Genomic DNA, 21,475 nt, shown 5'->3' with positions numbered 1-21,475 from the left:
TTACGTCACAGTGAAACACTCTATACTTAGGTTAAACAAACAAAAATGTCTTTTTTCAAAAATACAGAACAGGAATGTAAAACAGGTCCTGTCTGGGGGTTGGTACCAGTGGAAGGGGGGAGGATGTAAGGAAAGAGTGTAGGAGGTAGAAATATGTACTTGTATGAAAATGAAACAGTGAGACCTGTTGAAACTATTCCAGGGATGGGGGAGATAAAGGAGAATGATGGAGGGGGTGAATTCAACTATGATATATGGTAAGAACTTTTGTAAATGTCACATGTACCCCCAGTACAACAATAATATGATAATAAAAAAGGGGAAAAAAACAAAGCAAAAAAACCAAACTTTAAGTTGTAAATTCTGTGCATATGCAGTTTCTGCCATTTATATCTCTGTAAGCTACTGACATGTATTAATAAGTAGAAAATTTTCTAGTGATCATCACTGATCAATCATGCCCCTCGATAATAGCCACAGCTCACATGTTAGCCCCTTTTGATGCTGATTGATCCTTCTCCCTCCTTTCTCTCTCCCATCTGTTCCCTTTAGCTTTCTTTTGCACAGCAAAGCAACTCTTTTCAGTGTCTCACTTTGCACATCCAAGATTACCTTTAAAATTGTGATTTTCCCATGCTTTTCAGATTATGTCCTTACAAAACGACATTCACAGTCTGAGGCTACAGAGCCCCTGTTTTCTTTTGCTTCCCTTCTTTTTTAAAAGTTGTGTCTAGTATTATCAGAGACCCATATAATCTGGGTAATTTAGGATCATCATTATCAGCACCAGTTATTTTACTACTGATAAAAATAACTAGCACCAAATTGATTTAAACTCTTAAGCGTTGAAAATTCTTTCTACTTTTTAGAGTTTTCTTACTCTTCATTGTCAAACAAATTGTCAGCTGTCGCTTCTTCTGTTTTCATGTGTCTATTTAGAGAAACTTCACTTCTTCTTTCTTTATAATTTCCTATATAATCTGCCTTTAGTCAGAAAATTTACAACCAAGGGAATAACAATGATACACAAATTGAAACAAATACAGAACCCAACTTGGTAAACTTAGGCTCACTTTTTAAGGAAAATCTACTGAATTTGTGTCATTCATTTTTACACTTAGTTTTTCCCAAGATAAATAACACTTATGTGGTATTACTACACTCATAAGATAAAATGGGGATCTAAGAATTCTTATATTCCTAGCGGTAGTCACTGCCAGTTTTCTGTAGAATAATTTCCTGAGGTTATCTTTTTTATGCATAATATCCTTTTCTACTTATGCAGATGTTTCTAATGTCTTTCTGCAGATATCATAATATCGTATAGACAATCTGTCTTGTGAGCAGTAATTTAAATAAGTACTGCTGGAGGGTGAGTATATGGCTCAGTGCAAGAGACCCTGAGTTCAATCCCCAATACCACATGCACACACACAAACACACACACACCAAAAATAACTTAGAATAGCACTTTGATCTGCAACAGCACCAAGGTCTTTAATGTTCAAATAACATGACTGATGAACATAATGTTAGTAGTGCACATAGATGCCTTTTTAGAGCATTTTAACTGGGATAAGCCAAGTTTAGATTTATAACTTTAACAGTAAACATGTAGCATTTGTTGGCCCTCTTGCACCTTGAAATACTTTTCCAATTTAAAATTCACACATAAGATCCTGTTTGATTTATCTCTTGGCATATATACATTATGTAATGATTGCTAGGGAGCAAACACTATTAAAATGGATAACTAGACAGTCAAGTTAAATGATCCTTTTCCAATTCTATTATTTTTGTGTCACTCCTATTAATCTAAGCCTTCCAAATACATCTTTGCTAGAGATGATCATGGCTCTGAGATTGTCATTTAGAAGTTTGTGTTTTTGCTATGGTACTTTGAGATGAATTTAAAAAGGGAGCAGTGTTCTTTCTCATTTCAACACTCAGAGGATATAGGGAATGCGTTTCACTCACTCCACAAGTAGTGTGGGGTATGCTTAGGGATAAAGACAGTGGATCCTTTTGGTTCTTAATTGCTTGACTTTTGTAGCACTCAATGATACCGACTAGGTATGTCCTTGCAACTCTGGTGATCATGCACTGAGGTACTCTCTCTCTTAATTCCCATATGTTCCCTTAGCTCTCCTTTTCATTGATGAAATCCTAGCCACTTTGTTCAGCATAAACATTGTATTTCAAAGGATTCTGTTCTGGACTTCTCGTCTCTTAATCTCCAGTCACCAAACAATTTTCAATTGATAATTTATAATTATAAATCTGTAGGCCAGAAAGTAAACTCAGTGTACCAATTGCTTTCTGGATCTCTCTCTTCCATTATTTTATGGTTTTAGAGCCTTAATACCTCTTTTTCTGTCCACAGGCAACAAGTCCTCAGGGCTTACTAAAGGAAGATGCCAAAAGCTCTCTTCAAAAAAGCTTCAGGATTCTTAATGCGGCCAAGAAGTTAGCAAATGATGTACGAGGTTAGTGGGCCGATGTTTTTATTATATTCAGGATAATTGCATGATAATTGGAGGAAGATATTCTATCACACTATTGGAGAATGAGGTTGTTTCAGCATGACTTTTGTGATTATACTATAAAATTGATATACTACAAGTAAACGTTCTCACAAATTTTATATTTTGTCTTCACATTTTATTTGGCACTGAGGAATAACTCATATGTTTAACCTAATTTTTATGGCATTCCTTTACCAATATCTGAAGTTTAGTAACTTTTAGGATGATAAATTTTTAAAGTACCAAATTCTATTGTGTTAGTTTCAAAAATGAAACTCAAATGATTTAGGAGAATGTAGCATAAATATCATTGTGAAACTTTCAGTTTTGTTAGTGAGCTCTGAAAAGATTTTCAAATATTTTAAATACATTTTCTCACATATTTTTATGCCTCATTAAAAAAGTCAAATTGCATAAAATATCCCTGATACATTAGGGTTTTGTGTTACAACTATATTCTTAACCATGTAAGCTATTCTATTTACTATTCCATTCCAGTGTTGCCTTTTTCTCACTTGGATTGCCTCTGGTTTCTCTTTCTAGTCATATCCCTTATCATTTTCTGGTTTGCATCCACCTCCTCAAGCTACCTGAATATTCACAAACCCCCCAAACATGCTATCATGCCAAGATTCCATGCTTTCACACAGTTATTACTTCTCCTTGTAATGCCTTACCCCCTCTCCCTGCCATCCCTCTTCATCTAACTACCTTCTGTCAGAACCTCGAGATCTAGCTAAGCAGCACTGGGGAGGCTGAGGCAGGAATATTGTGAGTTCAAGACTAATCTGGGCTGTATAGAACAAGACCATGTTTAAAAAAAAAAAAACTCAGATGTGATCTCCTCCAGGAAACCTAGCACTCTATCTTACATGCTTCTTCTCTGTGCACACATTTTCCCATCAACCCACTGCCAGGAAAGACATAGGGTCTTTGTAATTTTGAATATCTAGTGTATATCATACTGACCAATTCAAATTTGGAAATAATTATATGGTTTCTTTTAATAAAGGACTGATGGAGGTCTTTACTTATGCTAAAACAAAAGGTCGTTTAAAAGATACATTTTGCATGCTTTAAGACAATAAAATTTGGTCTACAACTGTGAATGATAGCTATTTATAAAGCACTCTTTTGATAGTAAAATGCTCCTCACTGACATAATTCTGTGTAGGTGATAGCTCTCTTGTTACAATAGAAGAGTGACTATAAAGAGCCAAAATCTCCTTTCTTGTTGGAAAAGTGGAGTCAATCCCAACACATTGTGGAAACTACTTCTTACCCAGTAGTCTTGCTTAGGTCTGGAGCTAAGGGACAGGCAAGCAAGATGAGTCTTGCAATGTGGGGCAAATCCTGTCTATTCAACATTTTAATATTGCACTCATCATGGATCTTTTGTGACATAAATTTTGTTTTAAATAATCCCTTCAAATATTTCTATTTTGCTGGGAGTGTGGCTCATGGGATAGATATGCAGGAGCCTAGCATGCATGAAGACTTGGGTCAATCCCAAGTTACAGCAAAAAAAATGTCTTCCTACTTTGACTGCTGAGTTTTGGAGTGCTTCATTAAATTCCACAGCTGAGGTTAGTGCTTTATGTACCTCACCCTAATCTCAGTCCTGCCCTTATCTTTGTTTCCCCCAAAAAGTCTGTGTACTATGAAAATGAAGAGAAAATTCCACTTTCAGCATTTGAAAAGGAAATCTGAGGAATCTGAGGACAGAGGTGGTAGAAAGGGTGAGGAGACAGAAACATTCATTAGTTTAAATGTCTCTTTTTGTACTTCAGGTAGTACATTATTTAAAGTAATGAAAACCCACAAACTATTCAAGTAATAATTCCTCCAGAAAACCAAGCCAAGGCTATGATGGAGATGGGAATGTTTTCTTGCTACATTATGACATTCCCTTGATTTGTGGCCAATTACACAGGTTATAAAATGGCTGTTAATCAGGGAAATGCCATATATTACCACCAGGAACTGCTGAAATAGGCCCTACAGAGCAAAACTCTTGACAGCAGCTATTAAAATAGAGATTTAGTCATTTCTCTCTCTGTGGTGCCTGGAGTTAGAAGGAATAAAAATAGTGGGGCCAGTGTGGCCTCCATATTTCTAATTTGTTGCTTGGTTCAATTCAGTACAACTCAGTTAGATTCTAAGTTTTAGTCATGAATGACTTACTGCTGCTCCCTGCCATTTTTATGCTGTCCTTGCCTTGAGGGAGTCTGAACTTGACAGGAGCAATTTGTTTTGCTTTTTAATTTTTGAATATACATCTGTTAAAAAGTAAATTTGCCCTTGTGTGTGTTTGATCTTTGAAGCCAGTCTATACCACACTGATTGAATGTCTGTGGAGACAAAAACATTTTGTTGATAGATATGAGGCTCAGGAAAAACTGATGATTGAAAGAGTTAAAAGATGAATTAATACCACCAGGTGAATTAATACCACTTTACAGAGGCACAAGAAGTTTTGTCAACAAAATAGTCAGTTGAAGTTCTCATAGAATATGTACAAGGCAAGGAATGAAGTAGTGCTTAGTATATGGGAAGTCTGAGAATACTAAGATTCTAAAGTTATATACCTAATCTTATATGGAGTAACCTTATATTTTATTTCTTTCCTAATGTAGCCCTAATTTTTGCTTTGTTTAAAAATTATTTAAGTTTTTGGAAAAATAAGTAACATTTCTATAAAATAGATAATATTCACATGAAAGAAAAAGACCTATTCCCAAGACCAAGAACAATGACATCTTTATATTGCTTGCTACATAGTGCTGTCCAAGACAAAGAACAGTAACCAACATTATTCCAATCACTGATGTGTATCAGCCCTTTTCTTCTATGCACAATCTTCAAAACACTTAGCTTTCAATCCACACAAGTATATCAGAAAGATTTTGAAATGATGGATATAATATACTTGCAATTACTTACTTGTGGAGATACTATGTTATTACATTAGAAAAAGAATAAACAGGAATATTTGCACTGCTGTTAAATCAAAGTATGCTATAGGAGGTAGGTTTGATTAAATCATTGTTATATTATTAAAGATATATCCCTTTGAAACACCCATACTACTATTTGCCTGCTTCAACCTTCCCATAGGTGGCATGTGAAGACCAAAAAACAAAAAAAATCTGCTCCACAGACAAACAGCAATTTTATATTAAATAGAAAAAATTGAGCCTAGGTCCCTGGCCTACCATACTTTCCCACCATTTCTCAGTGAAATTGCTGATCCTTTCTACAGAATTTTGATTACTCCTTTGAAATGTGAATAGTGAAAATCAAGAAAATAAAACTAGGATGGATTCAGATTAGGAGGTATAATAAGAAGCAGCGAAATAGTGGCAAAGATGCTGGGGAAGGAAGCATTGGGATCCTCCCACAGTGTGAGATTTAGCTTGCCATATCCCACCCCACCCAGTGAATCAAACCTTCCGAAATTTCCTCTGTGTCATCTTGGCAAGAACCAGAGGCCTGCACAATAAGAATGAGGTCAGCTCTAAAACCTCATTTGGACTTCGGTCTGTGTTCAGAATCGGAGTCTGGGATTCTGTGGGGGTTTTGCAAGTTTATATTCACCCGAGATAAACACAAATGCCTTCAACAGCCTGACAGATCTGACAGATAACACAAGGGATAGTGGATCCTATGGTGGGTCCAGCAAAGTCTAGGCTTATTTAAAACCATTCAGATTCAGTTTCCTTGCTGACCAAAACAAAACAAGCCTACAGGCCCACAATCAGGAATCCAAAGTGGTTTTCATGTCCTGTGGTGTAGCTTCTCGTTCCGCTGGCCGCAGAGGGAACTCCCTCCATCCCTATATCCTAAACCTTTGGAGAACTTTCCACCACACATGTACTCTTTCCCTCCTGTCAAAAACCATCCCATGACCCTCTAGTGGTAGCTAATGGTTATTAAGGGGCTATCAAGAACGATGCTCATCTTGAACAAGGCCTAATTTAAGTTCTTGCCACATCCTCAATGAGTACATTGATGTATTTGCATACACAAAGCCTTGCATATATGTCTGTCAAATTCTTTGAGACATAGACTTGATAAGAAACAGAATAAATACCTTAGACTTAAGAGAAATTTTATCAAAAAAAAAACTAGACTAAGATTGTGATGAGAATTTCATTTGGTATTTTCTACTTAGATCAAGAAGCAAAATCTTGTATAGGGATGCTTAATGAAACAGGAGATCCAATCTAATTCTCTTATAGGGAAGGCATTAGAAACCTTACTGTTGACTTCTCTGACTTACTATGACAACTGTCTGGCAGCTTAGCAAATACAAATTTTGCAGGCTCCATATATACAAGGAATTATAAAATGATATACTACATAATCCTATTTATGTGATATCGTATATACACCATATATTACACCATATGTAAGATAATATGTCATACATATCATAATATGATAATATATCATATATAATCATGCTTATATATAAAAAATAATTTTAAAATTGCTTAATATTAAAAATAAATAAAAAACAAAACATTCTTGGAGTAAGGAATTTCCATTGCCTCTGTTGCAGTCAGTGAGACACAAAATCTAGATTTGTGCATGCAGAAGATGCTCTAAATGTTGCCCCAAAACCTCCACTTCAGAGATGAGAAATGAGATTCAGAGAGGTTAAGAAAAGCTGTTGCAAGATACACAGCAGGTATACTGCAGCATCAGTAATTTAACACAAAGTCATCTGGTTCCAAAGGTGATGAGTCTAACCTCTACTGGACAGAAATTCTGGAGTTCTACCGTAATCTGGAAGGTGCCATATTAATCTTCATGGCCCTAAGAAATGTTTGATGAATAAATGAACAGATGAATACTCAAGAGCAGCAGGAATCACTCATTACTAGAAAGGTCAAAGTCAAAGCTTTCACACTGACCTCATCCCTGGACGATCCTAAGCTTTCTGCTTCAGAACATCAGCAAAAACTCTGCAGAGATTAACCTAGTGTCTAATCTAGACAGAGGCTCTAAAAGAAAAGATGAAGCACTACAAATAAAAAGTTACTGCTTGTCACGGTGGCCCAAGCCACTTGGGAGAAGATCTGGAGGATCTCAGTTCCAGGCCAGGCAGGGAAAAAAAGTTTTCAAGACCCTGTCTCACCTAATGGCTGGGCACAGTGGTACATGCCTGCCACTCAACTATGCAGAGAAGCACAAATAGAAAGATTGCTGTCCAGGCCAGCCTTGCTATATAGCAAGACCCTACATCAAAAGCAACCCATGCAAAAAGGACTAGCAGAGTAGCTCAAGTGATAGGACACCTGCCTACCAAATGTGAGGCTTGAGTTCAAACCCCAGTACCATCAAAAAAAAAGAAGTTATGGATTAAGTAAATTTTTTCTCTAAGGGAATCTTAATGAAAGGATATTTTTCCTCTTTTAGAAAAGAAGCAAATCAGAACAGAAGTGAAGTGGTAGTGAGTCTGCAGAAGTACTAATTCATAAGACAAATGTCATAAAAGTGAAAAAGTTCACTGTAAGTGTCATCTGTTGGGAATTTTATAGGAGACTCCATTTAACCAGATCCCCCAAATTAACAGCAGTTCTAAGAACTCACCCTTGTGATATTTATTTGTACATTGTTTGCATGAATAAAAAAATAAAAACTGCATTTGAGGAATTTAACTAGATGGAATTTAAATAGTCAAACTTAACATTTCCATTAAAATCCATAAAAATCACCTTGATATTTAGTTGCAAAGAGAGATATCTGCAGATGCTTTAGAAAATATAAAAGGGACATAAATTCAGATTCCAGACCAAGCAGTTTAAATGAAGAGTAAAGTTATAGATAACATAATAAAAACATCTTAGAGCAATAATGAAACCAATGTAAATGGATTACCTTTTACTAACTGCCTATGGTAAATCCAGCACTTTCTCATGCACCCTCCAATTGATTTCTTATGCCAGTCACAAAAAAGAAGATGTTATCATCAACACAGATAAAAAGGGTCAGAGACAACATTTGAACCCCCATCTTCTAACTCTAAGTCCAATAATGATTTCATTATACCTCACTACTTTTAAATAACTAACAATTTATAGAAGATATTATTAGCGGTCAAAGATATAATGTACCTTATGTGGCATAGTCCAGTGTTAACAGTTCTAATTTCACTGGCCTGTAATGCATATTTATACCATTCCAGGAACATGGTAAACATCAGAAGTTGCTCACAACTCTGTCTAGTGATTTTCATTTTGGACATGACTGTCTTGTGAGACTCAATGAACATGCAAGGCAGAGAAGTTATGTGATCAGACATGCTGACAGTCTACCCTTGCTGATCTGCTTCATTCCCCTCACACTCACTCTATGAGCCCTGTGTTTGCCAAATTCATTCTAGGACCCTTTACTTCTACTGTGTGAAGAGTGAGAAAGCGAGAGCCACAGCCAAAATATGTGCCTGTCCCTTTAAGCTTTGGTAGGTGTTACCTTCAAAGAGAAGATAAGAGAAGAGATATGGCTACTGCTGTTGGGTGAACTTTTTAAATCAAAAAATAAGGAGAGGGAATCTGACAAAACATAGTTATGGATTATAAATTGGATCCTACTCTTGTTCTCCAAAAAAATATGAATGTGATTAGATTTTCTTTTAGCTATCAATAATTCTGTTTTTCCAGCCATGTTACAACTCAAACTGGACCACATGCATTCTTCCCTGCATTTTAGTTATGGATACCTTATAGATCTCTTCATCTCAAACCAACATCGGAGCACTTACTTTCCTGGATTTTCTCCCTGCTATAGTTTTTTTGTAACTTTTCCTTTTCAAAATCTACAATTCTACTTTTGTACACAACAGCTATTCACTTATTTCTATAGCCAAACCTACCAAATGTTTAGAGTTGGCTCAAGAAATCCCAGAAACTGCTTCTACTATAGAATAAATGGTTAGAATAAGAAAGGATAACTGAAGAAGAAATAAGAGTCAATTATTGAGACATAAAAACCAGAACAGTTATTTACTTTTGTATTTTATGTAAATTTTAATTTTCTGGTACAGAAAGTAGAGGATCAAAATTATTGTATTGCTATGGTATTTGAAGGATAGCACTAAAAGTATTCTTCAGATTATTCACTCTTCTGAAAAATTGGTGTGATCATTCAGGCAGTATTTGCTATCAGAATGCAGAAAATAGTGTAAATCTGGTGATGCTCTTTAAATTAATTTTTTTCATTGTACATGAATATCTTGCTCACCAGAGCATTTGAACACTCGTTTTTTAAAAAATTAAATCCCATTGAGAGCTGAGAAATCAAATTTCTATAGTTGTATTTTCTTAACTGATGAAGACCCCCAAGTTAATATCAAAAGAACAGCCCTTTATTCTCAAGAAATTTGTATAGCTGTCACCAGACTGGCTTTATTTCAGAAAGTGCTTTTGGTAATCTGTCCAAAGATTTTTATTTTAGTACAAACAGTGAAAATAACAGAAGTATTACAATAAAGATGAGTGGTGATTGACAATGGGGAAAATGGTAATTGTTTGAAAAGTGTATTTTGAGGGGCTAGGATTGAAAATAATAATATGTTAGGGACTGAAATGAAGAATTGATGTGTTAGAGCTATGCTTTACTAGACTATTTGATGCTTTGTTTTTCCATAATATTGGGTCTTTGATTTGACTAAAAAGCAGGCCCCTTAAACAAGATTATGTGCTTGTATTAGTGTAATCTGTCAGTGTATCAAGGTGATGTGTGTAGTACAGCAGTGGTTTACTCGCACTGCCTATAAAAATCTTTCCATGACATGGATTGGATCATTAATTAATATGTGCAATACCCTTTCACATCCAGAACACAAATAGTTCAGAATCCTCTTTCTTTCTTCCTTTCCCTTTGCTGCTCTTCACAAACGAAGGTCAATAAAGTAGAGGATGATTCTCCACAGCAATTATCTACCCAGCCTGATGCCCAGCCTGTGAAGGGAGCGGTACACAGTCAGATCAAGACAGTTCTAGCTCTATTCTGGGGAATGCATTCCATCCTTACCTACCCATTCTGGGAACCAGGAAAGTGATGAAAATAACAGTCCTGGTGTTGGCAAATAATACTAAGAAGGCAAACAACACCTTTCCCAAGTGTTTAAGTACTTTTTTTCCTAAATAAAAGAACAGAAATATATGCACAGAGGAACAATTTAACTAGCAAGCATCAGAGATGATAGTACACCTTTGCCAAATTTTTATGTATGTGTCAACATAGGCATGGTGTGCCCAGTTTATTTTGATAGAAAGGGCCGAGGATCATCTTATACCCATAGTTACTCATCTAATTCTTTTTAAAGGATGTATCATATATACCATTGTATGGACTTGCTATATTGATATAAACAGTGGTCTATTACTGGATTATTTAGAATTGTCAGGCCAAATACATGACTATTTAAAATTCTAATAAATGTATTAAATTTCACTTCAAAAATGGCTTCGATTTTCACTTCCACCAACACTCTTGTGACCACTTGGTATTCTCAAGCATTTAACTTTTCCCAATCCCATAAATCAGAAATGATTTCTTTGCTTTATAATTTTTAATTATGATAATGTTGAGTGTTTTATTTTAATTTGACAATTGATTATGTCTAATTATTTTTATTGTAAGCTACATAGTTCTGTATTTTGCCCATTATCTTCAAAAAATTCAAAAAACTTTGCATATTTGCCTATCACTTTTCACATGGACAATGCTTAGGGGCATCTTCTCTGATTTTTCTAACTGCAACCAAGTTTTTTAGACAACAAAGAGAAAGGAGAGGGAGACAAACTGAGGGAGGAAGAAAGACAAAAATTTGGTGGTAAGAGGAATATTACTATCCAATGTACTTGCTCCATTCATCCCTGTTTTTAACATCACAAGTATTACTGGGAGAAAGAATGAAAACAGTTCGTTGGAACCGACTGGCACTACATTTGGTACAAAGCAAACACTCAGTGACTGCCTGCTATTACCATGACCAAATGCTGGCCATCCTGTTCCAGAGGAACTAGGACATCCTCTTTTTCCTTACATGGAGACTCTATCTTTTGTTTTCATTTTGTGGAACTCATTTAAACAATTAGCATGCATCTCCCAAGGAAACAAATATTGTAGCATAATAAACTATAAAAGATATATTCAAGAAGTTGGACACAATGGTTCACACCTCTAATCCCAGATACTGGGAGACAGAGCTAGGAAGATCATGGTTCAAGGACAGCCTGGGTGAAAACATTAATAGGCGCCTATCTCAAAGAACAAGCCAGGTGTGATGGTGCCTGTCTATAATCCCAGCTATGTGTAAGTAGAAGGATTGTGGTCCAAGGGCAGCCTGGGCAAAAAAATGTGAGATCCAAACAGCAAAATAACTGAGAACCTAAGGGGGCTGGGGTTGTGGCTAAAGTGATAAAGTGCCTGCCTAGCAAGCACAAGGTCCTGAGTTCAAACTCTAGTACTGCAAAAAAAAAGAATATATTCAAGAAATGTTCTTTTTCAGTCAAGAGTGGTAAATAATATTGTGGGAAACAGAATTTTATTTATCTTCTTTTTCTGTTCACTAATAAATGATGTACAAAAAAGAACACAGATGAATAACTCCTTCAATCTGAAGGATACACTTGTGGTTTGGGGCACACCTAAGTATGATTTCTAAACTTACATTTTTATATCAGTGAATTGAATATTTTCTTTCCCTAAAATTAGTTCATAGTTTTTTATATTATTACTCTCAAACTCTAAACTTCTTAGTTAAAAATAATCTGAAGTTTAGGGAGTGTTAAATACTAGCAAAAAGAAGCTGCAAGTTTTATAATTTTAGTATATCACTCATAAATAATATTTTAAAGGTTAAAGAAGACATACTAAAATGCAAAAAAAAACCTATATAAAGTCTTTTTGAGGCAATTTATAAAAATATTGCTTTCTCTATGAAAAATGATAATTTTATTAAACATGTGTTTTATTTTCCTTGGATTTTGATTTCTGGTTCAAATAAATATAGGTAAGTGGTATTTCCAAAACTAGGAGACTCTACTTAACAATCACATATGAGATTTTGAAAGCTAATCCACTGATCCATTTTGGTAATAAAAATTTTAATTTTATTTAAGAAATAAGTGAAATTAATAAGAGTAATATAAAGAAGGCATTACTACAGACACAGCAAAAGACTGATTCTTTGAAGGTTTCTAATCAATATGAATCCCTCAAACCTAGTCAGATGAATGTCAGATACCAAGAAGAAAAGGTAATGGTTGAACATGTTTAAGTGTTGAGTGTTCATAAACACATGCATTTTATATTGTCATTGGAAATATATTTATGGATAGATGACAATAAAGGAATTGCATCAATTTTCTTGATTTTTGTTAACATTAAAATAACCTGAAATTGAACATCTGCATATAAGCTCAGTTATGATTAAAATTGATTTGTCCTTTTTTTTTTTTGGTTTCTGTTCACAGAAAATGAAGACCAGTTAAATGGCTTGACAACCAGGTTAGAAAATGCTGAGGTTAAAAATAATGATCTCCTGAGAGCTTTGAATGATACTTTGGGGAAGTTATCAGCCATTCCAAATGGTAAGCATCAGGAAACTGTATAGTTGTCAGCTGATCTGAACTTTAGAAGAACATCATTTACTTTCAGCATTCTTCTAACATTACATTTGTACTATTTATTGACAAAAAATTAGATATTGGTTTGTCTACTTATGAATTTTCTTTTTAAGAATGAGAAACTGAGACACATTTAGCATTGTGATGTTACTTATCGTTTATTGCCTTTGGCTAGTATCCATAGGAATATGTGACAAAAAGGAAGTATTCTGACATACTGTGTCTTTCATGTCTTAGCACAAGAGCTTGTGCTAGTGGGAAAGAATAAAATCCACTGTTCTCTAAAATCTTGATGTACTGTCATCAAGTCAGCTTATTGCAGTCCCTACAGTAATGTAGAGAAGAGTCTGTTGCCTTTCCATATATCTCTCTGAGTAAAATTCAATTCCTTAGCTATTCCAGTTTTCAAAAACATTGTTGGTCAAACCATGTCTGTACTATCTTCCTACATACTTCCTACATACCAGAACTTTAAATTACTGTTTGGTATTAGTTCCTGAAAGTACATATTTTTAAGATAATTATTTTTAAATTTTAATAGTATGACACAATATTAATAAAGGTAATTGATATTTAGTGAGGGCACACTCAATATGACTATGTGAAGGAATCCCTCCTATAAGGTGGATAGCATCATTATTCCGTTTCCAAGTGAGAAACTGAGACACGGGGTACTAAAAGCCTTGTTTAAAGTAGCATTTATGAAATTTGAGCCTCACAGTTTGTCTTAAGAGCCTGTGGTCTTAATCACTAACCTACACACATTAGTCTGCATCTGTATGTACCATGGCATTAGTTACTTTGCACTCATTGCTCTGACAAAACACCCGACATAAACTTAAAAAAGGAAAGATTTGTTTGGCTCATGGTTTCAGAGGTTTAAGTCCTTGGTTTTTCTGGTTCCATTGCTGTTGGTCTGTAGTGAGGCAGTACATCGTGGCGGCAGGGGCATTTGGCAGAGGAGGCCGCTCATCTCATGGCAACCAGGAAGCAGAGAAGAAGAGGAAAGGGAGCACAACGTACACCCTGCAAAGACACACCCAGTGACCTACTTCCTCCAACTGTGCCTCTCCCCCCTAATTTCTACCACATCCCAATAATGCCAGCAAATTATCAATCTAGCAGTGGATTAATTCATTCATGAAGTCAGAGCACTTATGATCTGATCACTTCCCTAAAACCCCACCTCTGAGGACCAGGTCTTCAACCCATGAGCCTTCAAGAGACATTTTGTATTCAATCACAAAACAATATGTTCTATATATAAATTTTGATGAGGGAATAAATGCATACATTTATGCTGTAGGAAATACCATTTAAGTAGTTATTACTATTACCACTAAAACACTATTGAATAATTGTGCAAATTTTCATGTTGTCTCTTGAATAGTAAGAGCCTAGAAAATTTCCAAAGCTAAAAACAAGTAAAAATACAAGCACATGATCTAGCATTCCTAAAAAAGTCTCTGAATCCTAAAACAGGAACATGTTCATTTTCCGCCTCTGGAAATGGAGATTAACTCTTAAGCCGAGTTTTGATGAAACTATATGACAAATGTAGACAAATGCCTCTTTTTAATATGTTCGGTAGCAAATCACAATCTGCCCTTATACAATGCACAGTTAGAATAATCACCTTCCTATTTTAAAAGCTAATCGGGTATTCATAGCAAAGGTCCCTGAGAAAATTTAATTTAGCTAAAAAATTTGCTTCATTTGCTACGACTGAATGAGACATAGTTCAGCATTTCCCCCTCTGCAAATGTGTCCCTGAAGTCAGCCAGCCACAGCCTTGCTTTGATGAGCATAGATTAACCCACTAACTCCAGACACTTTGTTTTCTTTCTCATACCATCTTTTGCTGACAGACACGGCTGCTAAACTGAATGCTGTTAAGGACAAAGCCAGAGAAGCCAATGACACAGCAAAAGATGTATTGGCCCAGATTAAAGAGCTCCACCAGAACCTTGATGGCCTGAAGCAAAATTACAATAAACTAGCAGACAGTGTGGCCAAAACAAATGCAGTTGTAAAAGACCCTTCCAAGAACAGTAAGATCCTTTTTTCACTGAGCTGATGTCTTTTATTTATTCACACTGTAAAAGTATCCTAGGTTTATAAATGGTAGAGCTGGAAAAATCCTCACAGTGGTGTAGTCTGCCCTCATTCCTAGTCTGGGTGCAGAAATTGTACGTCCTGCTGTTCCAGGACCAGAGTCCAAGTCTCCCAACTGTTTCAGTGACTTTTTCATCTAAATGTTGTCCAATCAAGAGGAGATTGGAATTCTCAGAGCTTGCATTGATGTTTGGCATAATAATGGCGAACACCTTGTAATCTGTTAGTGTAATTGAGGATACAGTTGTGCTTAGGAAATCCACATGCTCAGAATTGAAGTTTTGTAGAACATAGAATAGAAGATCATACTCACTAGAAGGTCGGCTAAAACAGGATACAAAAATAGTATCAACTTGAAATGCATGAACATTTGAAAATTTTGATATTTATTGTATAGATTCCAGTTACTTAACATTTCTAGTAAGTAAATCATTTATCTAATTCTTAAAAACTAATCTCCAATCTTCTGTATATTGTATCAAATTGTATTGACTCTTAAGAATTTACTGAGAAAAATCTATGATAACAATACAATAATAATCATTTATATTATTAAAGAGTCAACTACATTTTAAATTTTTTAAATTTTAATTTTTTTTATTCATTTATTCATATGTGCAGACATTGTTTGGGTCATTTCTTACCCTGCCCCCCACTCTCTCCCCCCCGCTCACTGCCCTCGCTTCCAGGGAGAACCTGTTCTGCACTTTTCTCCAATTTTGTTGAAGAGAAGACGTAAGCAATAATAAGAAAGACATAGCGTTTTTGCTAGTTGAGATGAGGACACCTATACAGAGAGAGTCCTAGCATTGCTTCCATGCACAAGTGTATTACAATCCGATTGAATCATCTCTACCTGACCTCTTCACTACTTTCTGGTCACCTTCCCATATTGACCTGCCATTTTAAGGTTACTGTATTAGTTCCTCTGCGGTGGGAACATCAAACACTTTCAAGTTTTGGGTTTCCTACCTATCTCCATTCCTCCCATATGTGCTCTACCCTTAGCGTGTGACCCAAGTTCCAACAAAATTGCTTCATTTGGACTAGATCTAAAGTCCAAATATGAGGGAGAACATATGATTTTTGGTCTTCTGAGCCTGGTTAACCTCGCTCAAGATGATGTTCTCCAGTTCCACCCATTTACTTGCAAATGATAAGATTTCATTCTTCTTCATGGCTGAGTAAAATTCCATTGTGTATAAATACCACATTTTCTTAATCCATTCATCAGTAGTGGGGCATCTTGGCTGTTCCCATAACATGGCTATTGTGAATAGCGCTGCAATAAACATGGGTGTGCAGGTGCCTATGGAATAACCTGAGTCACATTCCTTTGCATATATCTCTAGGAGTGGGATTGCTGGATCATATGGCAGATATATGTTTAGTTTTTTCAGAAGACTCCATATTGTTTTCCATAGTGGTCGTACTAGCTTACATTCCCACCAGCAGTGTATGAGGGTTCCTTTTCCCCCACATCCTCACCAACATTTGTTGTTGGTGGTGTTTTTGATGATAGCTATTCTAATAGGGGTGAAGTGGAATGTTAGTGTGATTTTGATTTGCATTTCCCTTTTGGCCAGAGATTGTGAGCATTTTTTCATGTGTTTTTTGGCCATTTGAATTTCTTCTTTTGAGAAAGTTCTGTTTAGTTCAGTTGCCAGTTTCTTTATGGTTTATTGATTTTGGGAGAGTTTGGTTTTTTGACTTCCCTATATATTCTGGTTATCAGTCCTTTGTCTGATATGTAGCTGGCAAATATTTTCTCCCACTCTGTGGGTGGTCTCTTCAGTTTAGAGACCATTTCTTCTGTTGTGCAGAAGCTTTTTAATTTTATGTAGTCCCATTTCCCATTGGTCCATCTTTTCCCTTAGTTGCTGAGCTGCTGCGGTTCTACTGAGAAAGCTATACCTATTGCTTCTAGAGTATTCCCTGCTCTTTTCTGTACTAACGTCAGAGATTCGGGTGTGACGTTAAGGTCCTTGATCCATTTTGCATTGATATTACTACAAGGTGGTAAACATGGATCTAGTTTCAATTTTGTGCAGGCAGATAACCACTTTTCCAAGCAACATTTGTTGAAGAGGCTGTCTTTTCTCCATCATATGTTTTTGGTTCCTTTGTCAAAAATAAGATGGGCACAGCTGAGTGGATTTGTATCTGGGTCCTCTACTCTGTTCCACTGGTCTTCATGTCTCTTTTTGTGCCAATACCATGCTGTTTTTATTGCTATGGCTTTGTAATATAGTTTGAAGTCAGGTATTGTGATACCTCCAACATTGCTTTTTTGGCTGAGTATTGCATTGATTATTTGCAGTCTCTTGTGTTTCCAAATGAACTTTAGGGTAGAATTTTCAATCTCTGTGATGAATGTCAATGGGATTTTGATGGGAATTGCATTGAACATGTAGATTGCTTTTGGTAGTATAGACATTTTTGCTATGTTGATTCTACCAATCCATGACCACAAGAGATCTTTCCACCTTCTGCAGTCTTCCTCAATCTCTTTCTTCATGGGTTTGTAGTTCTCCTTGTAGAGGTCATTCACATCCTTTGTTAAATTTACTCCTAGGTATTTGATTTTTTTTAAGGCTATTGTAAATGGAATTGTTTCCATATATTTTTTCTCAATTTGTTTGTTGTTGGTTTATAGAAAAGCTGATGATTTTTGTAAGTTGATTTTGTATCCTGCCACCTTGCTGTAGTTGTTTATGGTGTCCAGTAGGCGTTTTTGGGTAGAGTTTTTTGGGTGTTTAAGATATAGGATCATGCTGTCTGCAAATAGGAGTATTTTGACAGTTTCTTTACCTATTTGTATTCCTTTTATTTCTTCTTCTTGCCTAATTGCTCTGACTAGGAATTCCAGGACTATGTTGAATAGGAGTGAGGAGAGTGGGCACCATTGACTCATTCCTGATTTTAGAGGAAATGGTTTCAGTTTTTCTCCATTAAATATGATGTTGGTTATAGGTTTGTCATATGTAGCCTTTGCAATGTTGAGGTACGTTCCTTCTATTCCTAGTTTTCTTAGAGCTTTTATCATGAAGTGGTGTTGGATCTTGTCGAAGGCTTTTTCTGCATCTATTGAGATGATCAAGTAGTTTTTGTCTTTGCTACTATTAATGTGCTGTATTATATTCATATATTTGCATGTGTTGAACCACCCCTGCATCCCTGGGATGAAGCCGACTTGGTCATGGTGAATAATCTTTCTGGTGTGTTGTATTTGGTTTGCCATTATTTTATTGAGGATTTTTGCATTGATGTTCATTAAGGAAATTAGCCTATTGTTCTCCTTTTTGGAGGTATCTTTGTCTGCTTTGGGGATGAGTATAATACTAGCTTCATAAAATAAGTTAGGCAGTGTTCCTTCCCTTTTTATTTCATGGGAAAGCTTAAGGAGAGTTGGTATTAGTTCTTCTTTAAAAGTCTGATAGAATTCAGCAAAGAATCCATCAAGTCCTGGACTTTTCTTTTTTGGGAGACTCTATTGCTGCTTCAATTTCATTTTGTGTTACAGATCTATTCAGGTGACTAATATCCTCTTGGTTCAATTTTGGACAGTCATAAGTATCTAGAAATTTGTCAATTTTTTCAAGATTTTCAAATTTATTAGAATATAGTTTCTCAAAGTAGTCTCAGATGATTCCCTGGATTTCCAAGGTGTTTGTTGTTGATTTTACTGATTTGGGTTTTTTCTCTCCTCATTTTAGTCAGGTTTGCCAGCTGTCTGTTACTCTACTTTTTTCAATGAACCAGCTTTTTGTTTTGTTGATTCTTTATATGGTTTTTTTGTTTGTTTGTTTGTTTCTATTTCATTAATTTTTGGCCACTATTTTTATTATTTCTCTCCTTCTGTTTGTTTTGGGATTTTCTTGTTCTTGTTTTTCTGTGAGTTTGAGATGTAGCATTAGGTTATTGATTTGAGATCTTTCTGTCCTTTTAATATGTACACTCATGGCTATAAACTTTCCTCCTTGGACCACCTTTGCTGTGTCCCATAGGTTCTGCTAGGTTGTGTTTTCATATTCATAAACTTCCAGAAAACTTTTAATCTCCTCTTTTATTTTGTCAATGACCCACTGATCATTGAGCAATGTGTTGTTCAGCTACTAACTGTTTGCATGCTTTCTATTGTTTTTGTTTTTGAGTTCTAGTTTTAATGCATTGTGATCAGCTAGAATGCAGGGGATTATTTCTGTTTTCTTATATTTGCTGAGGCTTACTTTGTGCCCTAGGATATGATCTATTTTGGAGAAGTTCCATGGGCTGCTGAGAAGAATGTGTATTGTGCAGAAGTTGGATGAAATATTCTGTAGACATCAGCTAGGTCCATTTGATCGATGGTGTGATTTAGTTCAAGAATTTCTTTATTGACTTTTTGTTTGGATGACCTACCTATTGGTGATAGAGGGTAGTAAGGTCTCCCACTACCACTGTGTTGGAGTCTATATATGCTTTTATGTCCTTCAGGATATGTTTGATGAAATTGGGTACACTGATGTTGGGTGCATATAGGTTAATAATTGTTATTTCCTTTTGGTGTATTTCTTCTTTTATTAGTATAGAGTGTCCTTTATCTTGTTTGATCAATGTAAGCTTGAAATGTACTTTGTCCAATATATAAGTATTGCTACCCCTGCCTTTCGGGACCTTTGGCTTGGTAAATCTTCTTCCAGCCTTTTACCCTAAGCCAGTGCTTGTTTCTGTCAATGAGATGGGTCTCCTATAAACAACAGATTGTTGGATCCTCCTTTTTAATCCAGTTTGCCAAAAGGTATCTTTTGATGAGGGAGTTAAGTCCATTAACATTCAGTGTTAATATTGATAGGTGTGTGGTGATTCCTGTCAGTTGGTTGTTTTTGTTGTTTAAGGGTTTGATTGTGTGCAGCTGAATCAGTGTTACTCTCTGATTCCTTGTCTTTTCTTCTCCTGTGGTTTGGTACTGCCTGTCTTCTCATGGTTTGTTTGCTTTCATTTTCTGTGTGCATAATTCCTTGAAGAATCTTTTGTAGTGGTAGTTTGGTGGTCATATATTGTTTTAGTTTTTGCTTATTGTGGAAGACTTTTATTGTTCCATCTATTTTTAATGATAGTTTTGCTGGGTAGAGTATCCTAGAGTTGAAGTGTTTTCATTCAGTGCCCAGAATACCTCACTCCATGCCCTTCTTGTTTTTAAGGTTTCTGTTAAGAAATCTGGGGTGATTTTGACGGGTTTACCTTAATATGTTTTTTATTTTTTTCTCTCTTACAGCCTTCAATATTCTTTCTCTATTCTCTGTGCTTGTTGTTTTAATGATAATATGTTGTGGGGTAGTTCTATTTTGGTCAAGTCTGTTTGGTGTCCTGGAGGCTTCCTGTACCTGTATGGGCATTGCTTTCTCTAGATTTGGGAAATTTTCTGTTATTATTTTGTTGAATATATTACAAATTCCTTTTGCTTGCACCTCTTCTCCTTCTTCAATGCCCATGATTCTCAGATTTGGTCTTTTGATGGAGTTGGTGAGTTCTTGCATATTCCCTTCACAGGTCTTAGTTGTTTGACTAATAGCTTTTCAGTTTTTCCTTTAATTTCCATTTTATCTTAAGTTCTGAGATTCTGTCTTCCACTTGTTCTAATCTGCTAGAGTGGCCTTCCATTGTGTTTGTGTTTGTGTTTCATTCTTTTTTCTGAGGTTTTCCATATCATGGGTCACTTCCTCTTTAATTTTGTCAATTTTCATCTTTAATTCATTTATCTCTCTATTTATAATGTTCTCTGTTTCACTTTGGTGTTTATTTAGGTCTCCCATAAGTTCATTTATTTGTTTCTGTGTCTTCTCATATTCTTTATTTTTAGTGTCTTGAAATTTCTTGAGTGTCTCTTGTACATTTTGGTTGACCATATCTAGTAAAATCTCCATGTTATTCTCAGTGATTACTTGCAGGATTTCTTCTTTGAGGGTGTTCTTGTGGACATCTTTGTGTTCCTTGGCATCGTTTATCTTTGTTTTGTTGGAGTCTGGAACTGGATATTTGTTTTCCTCATTTCCCTCTGAACCCTGTATTAAATTATTGTAGGGGGGAGAATGGTTTCCATCCTTTTTTTGTTTTCCTGTCAATCCATTTGGTACTGTGTAACTATGTTCTTGATAGGCTAGTTGGTGTTTTCAATCACCTGTTTTCTTTCCCTTGGTTTAATTTTGTTTT

General features: G+C 35.7%; 1 protein-coding gene across 4 annotated transcripts in view; it reads left to right on the top strand.

Annotated features, from left to right (window-relative positions):
• The window catches only part of Lama2 (laminin subunit alpha 2), a 630,868-nt gene that overhangs the window by 542,494 nt on the left and 66,899 nt on the right, over positions 1-21,475 (top strand). For all 4 annotated transcript variants that reach the window (XM_074074982.1, XM_074074980.1, XM_074074975.1 and 1 more), the window contains exons 41-43: positions 2,384-2,486; positions 13,016-13,132; positions 15,037-15,219. In XM_074074982.1, coding sequence (XP_073931083.1) covers positions 2,384-2,486; positions 13,016-13,132; positions 15,037-15,219 — 403 coding nt within the window. The remainder of the gene's footprint in view (positions 1-2,383; positions 2,487-13,015; positions 13,133-15,036; positions 15,220-21,475) is intronic.

Source organism: Castor canadensis, chromosome 1, assembly GCF_047511655.1.
Source record: "Castor canadensis chromosome 1, mCasCan1.hap1v2, whole genome shotgun sequence".
NCBI classification, from domain to species: Eukaryota; Metazoa; Chordata; class Mammalia; order Rodentia; family Castoridae; genus Castor; species Castor canadensis.
This window is presented reverse-complemented; position numbering and strand designations above follow the sequence as displayed.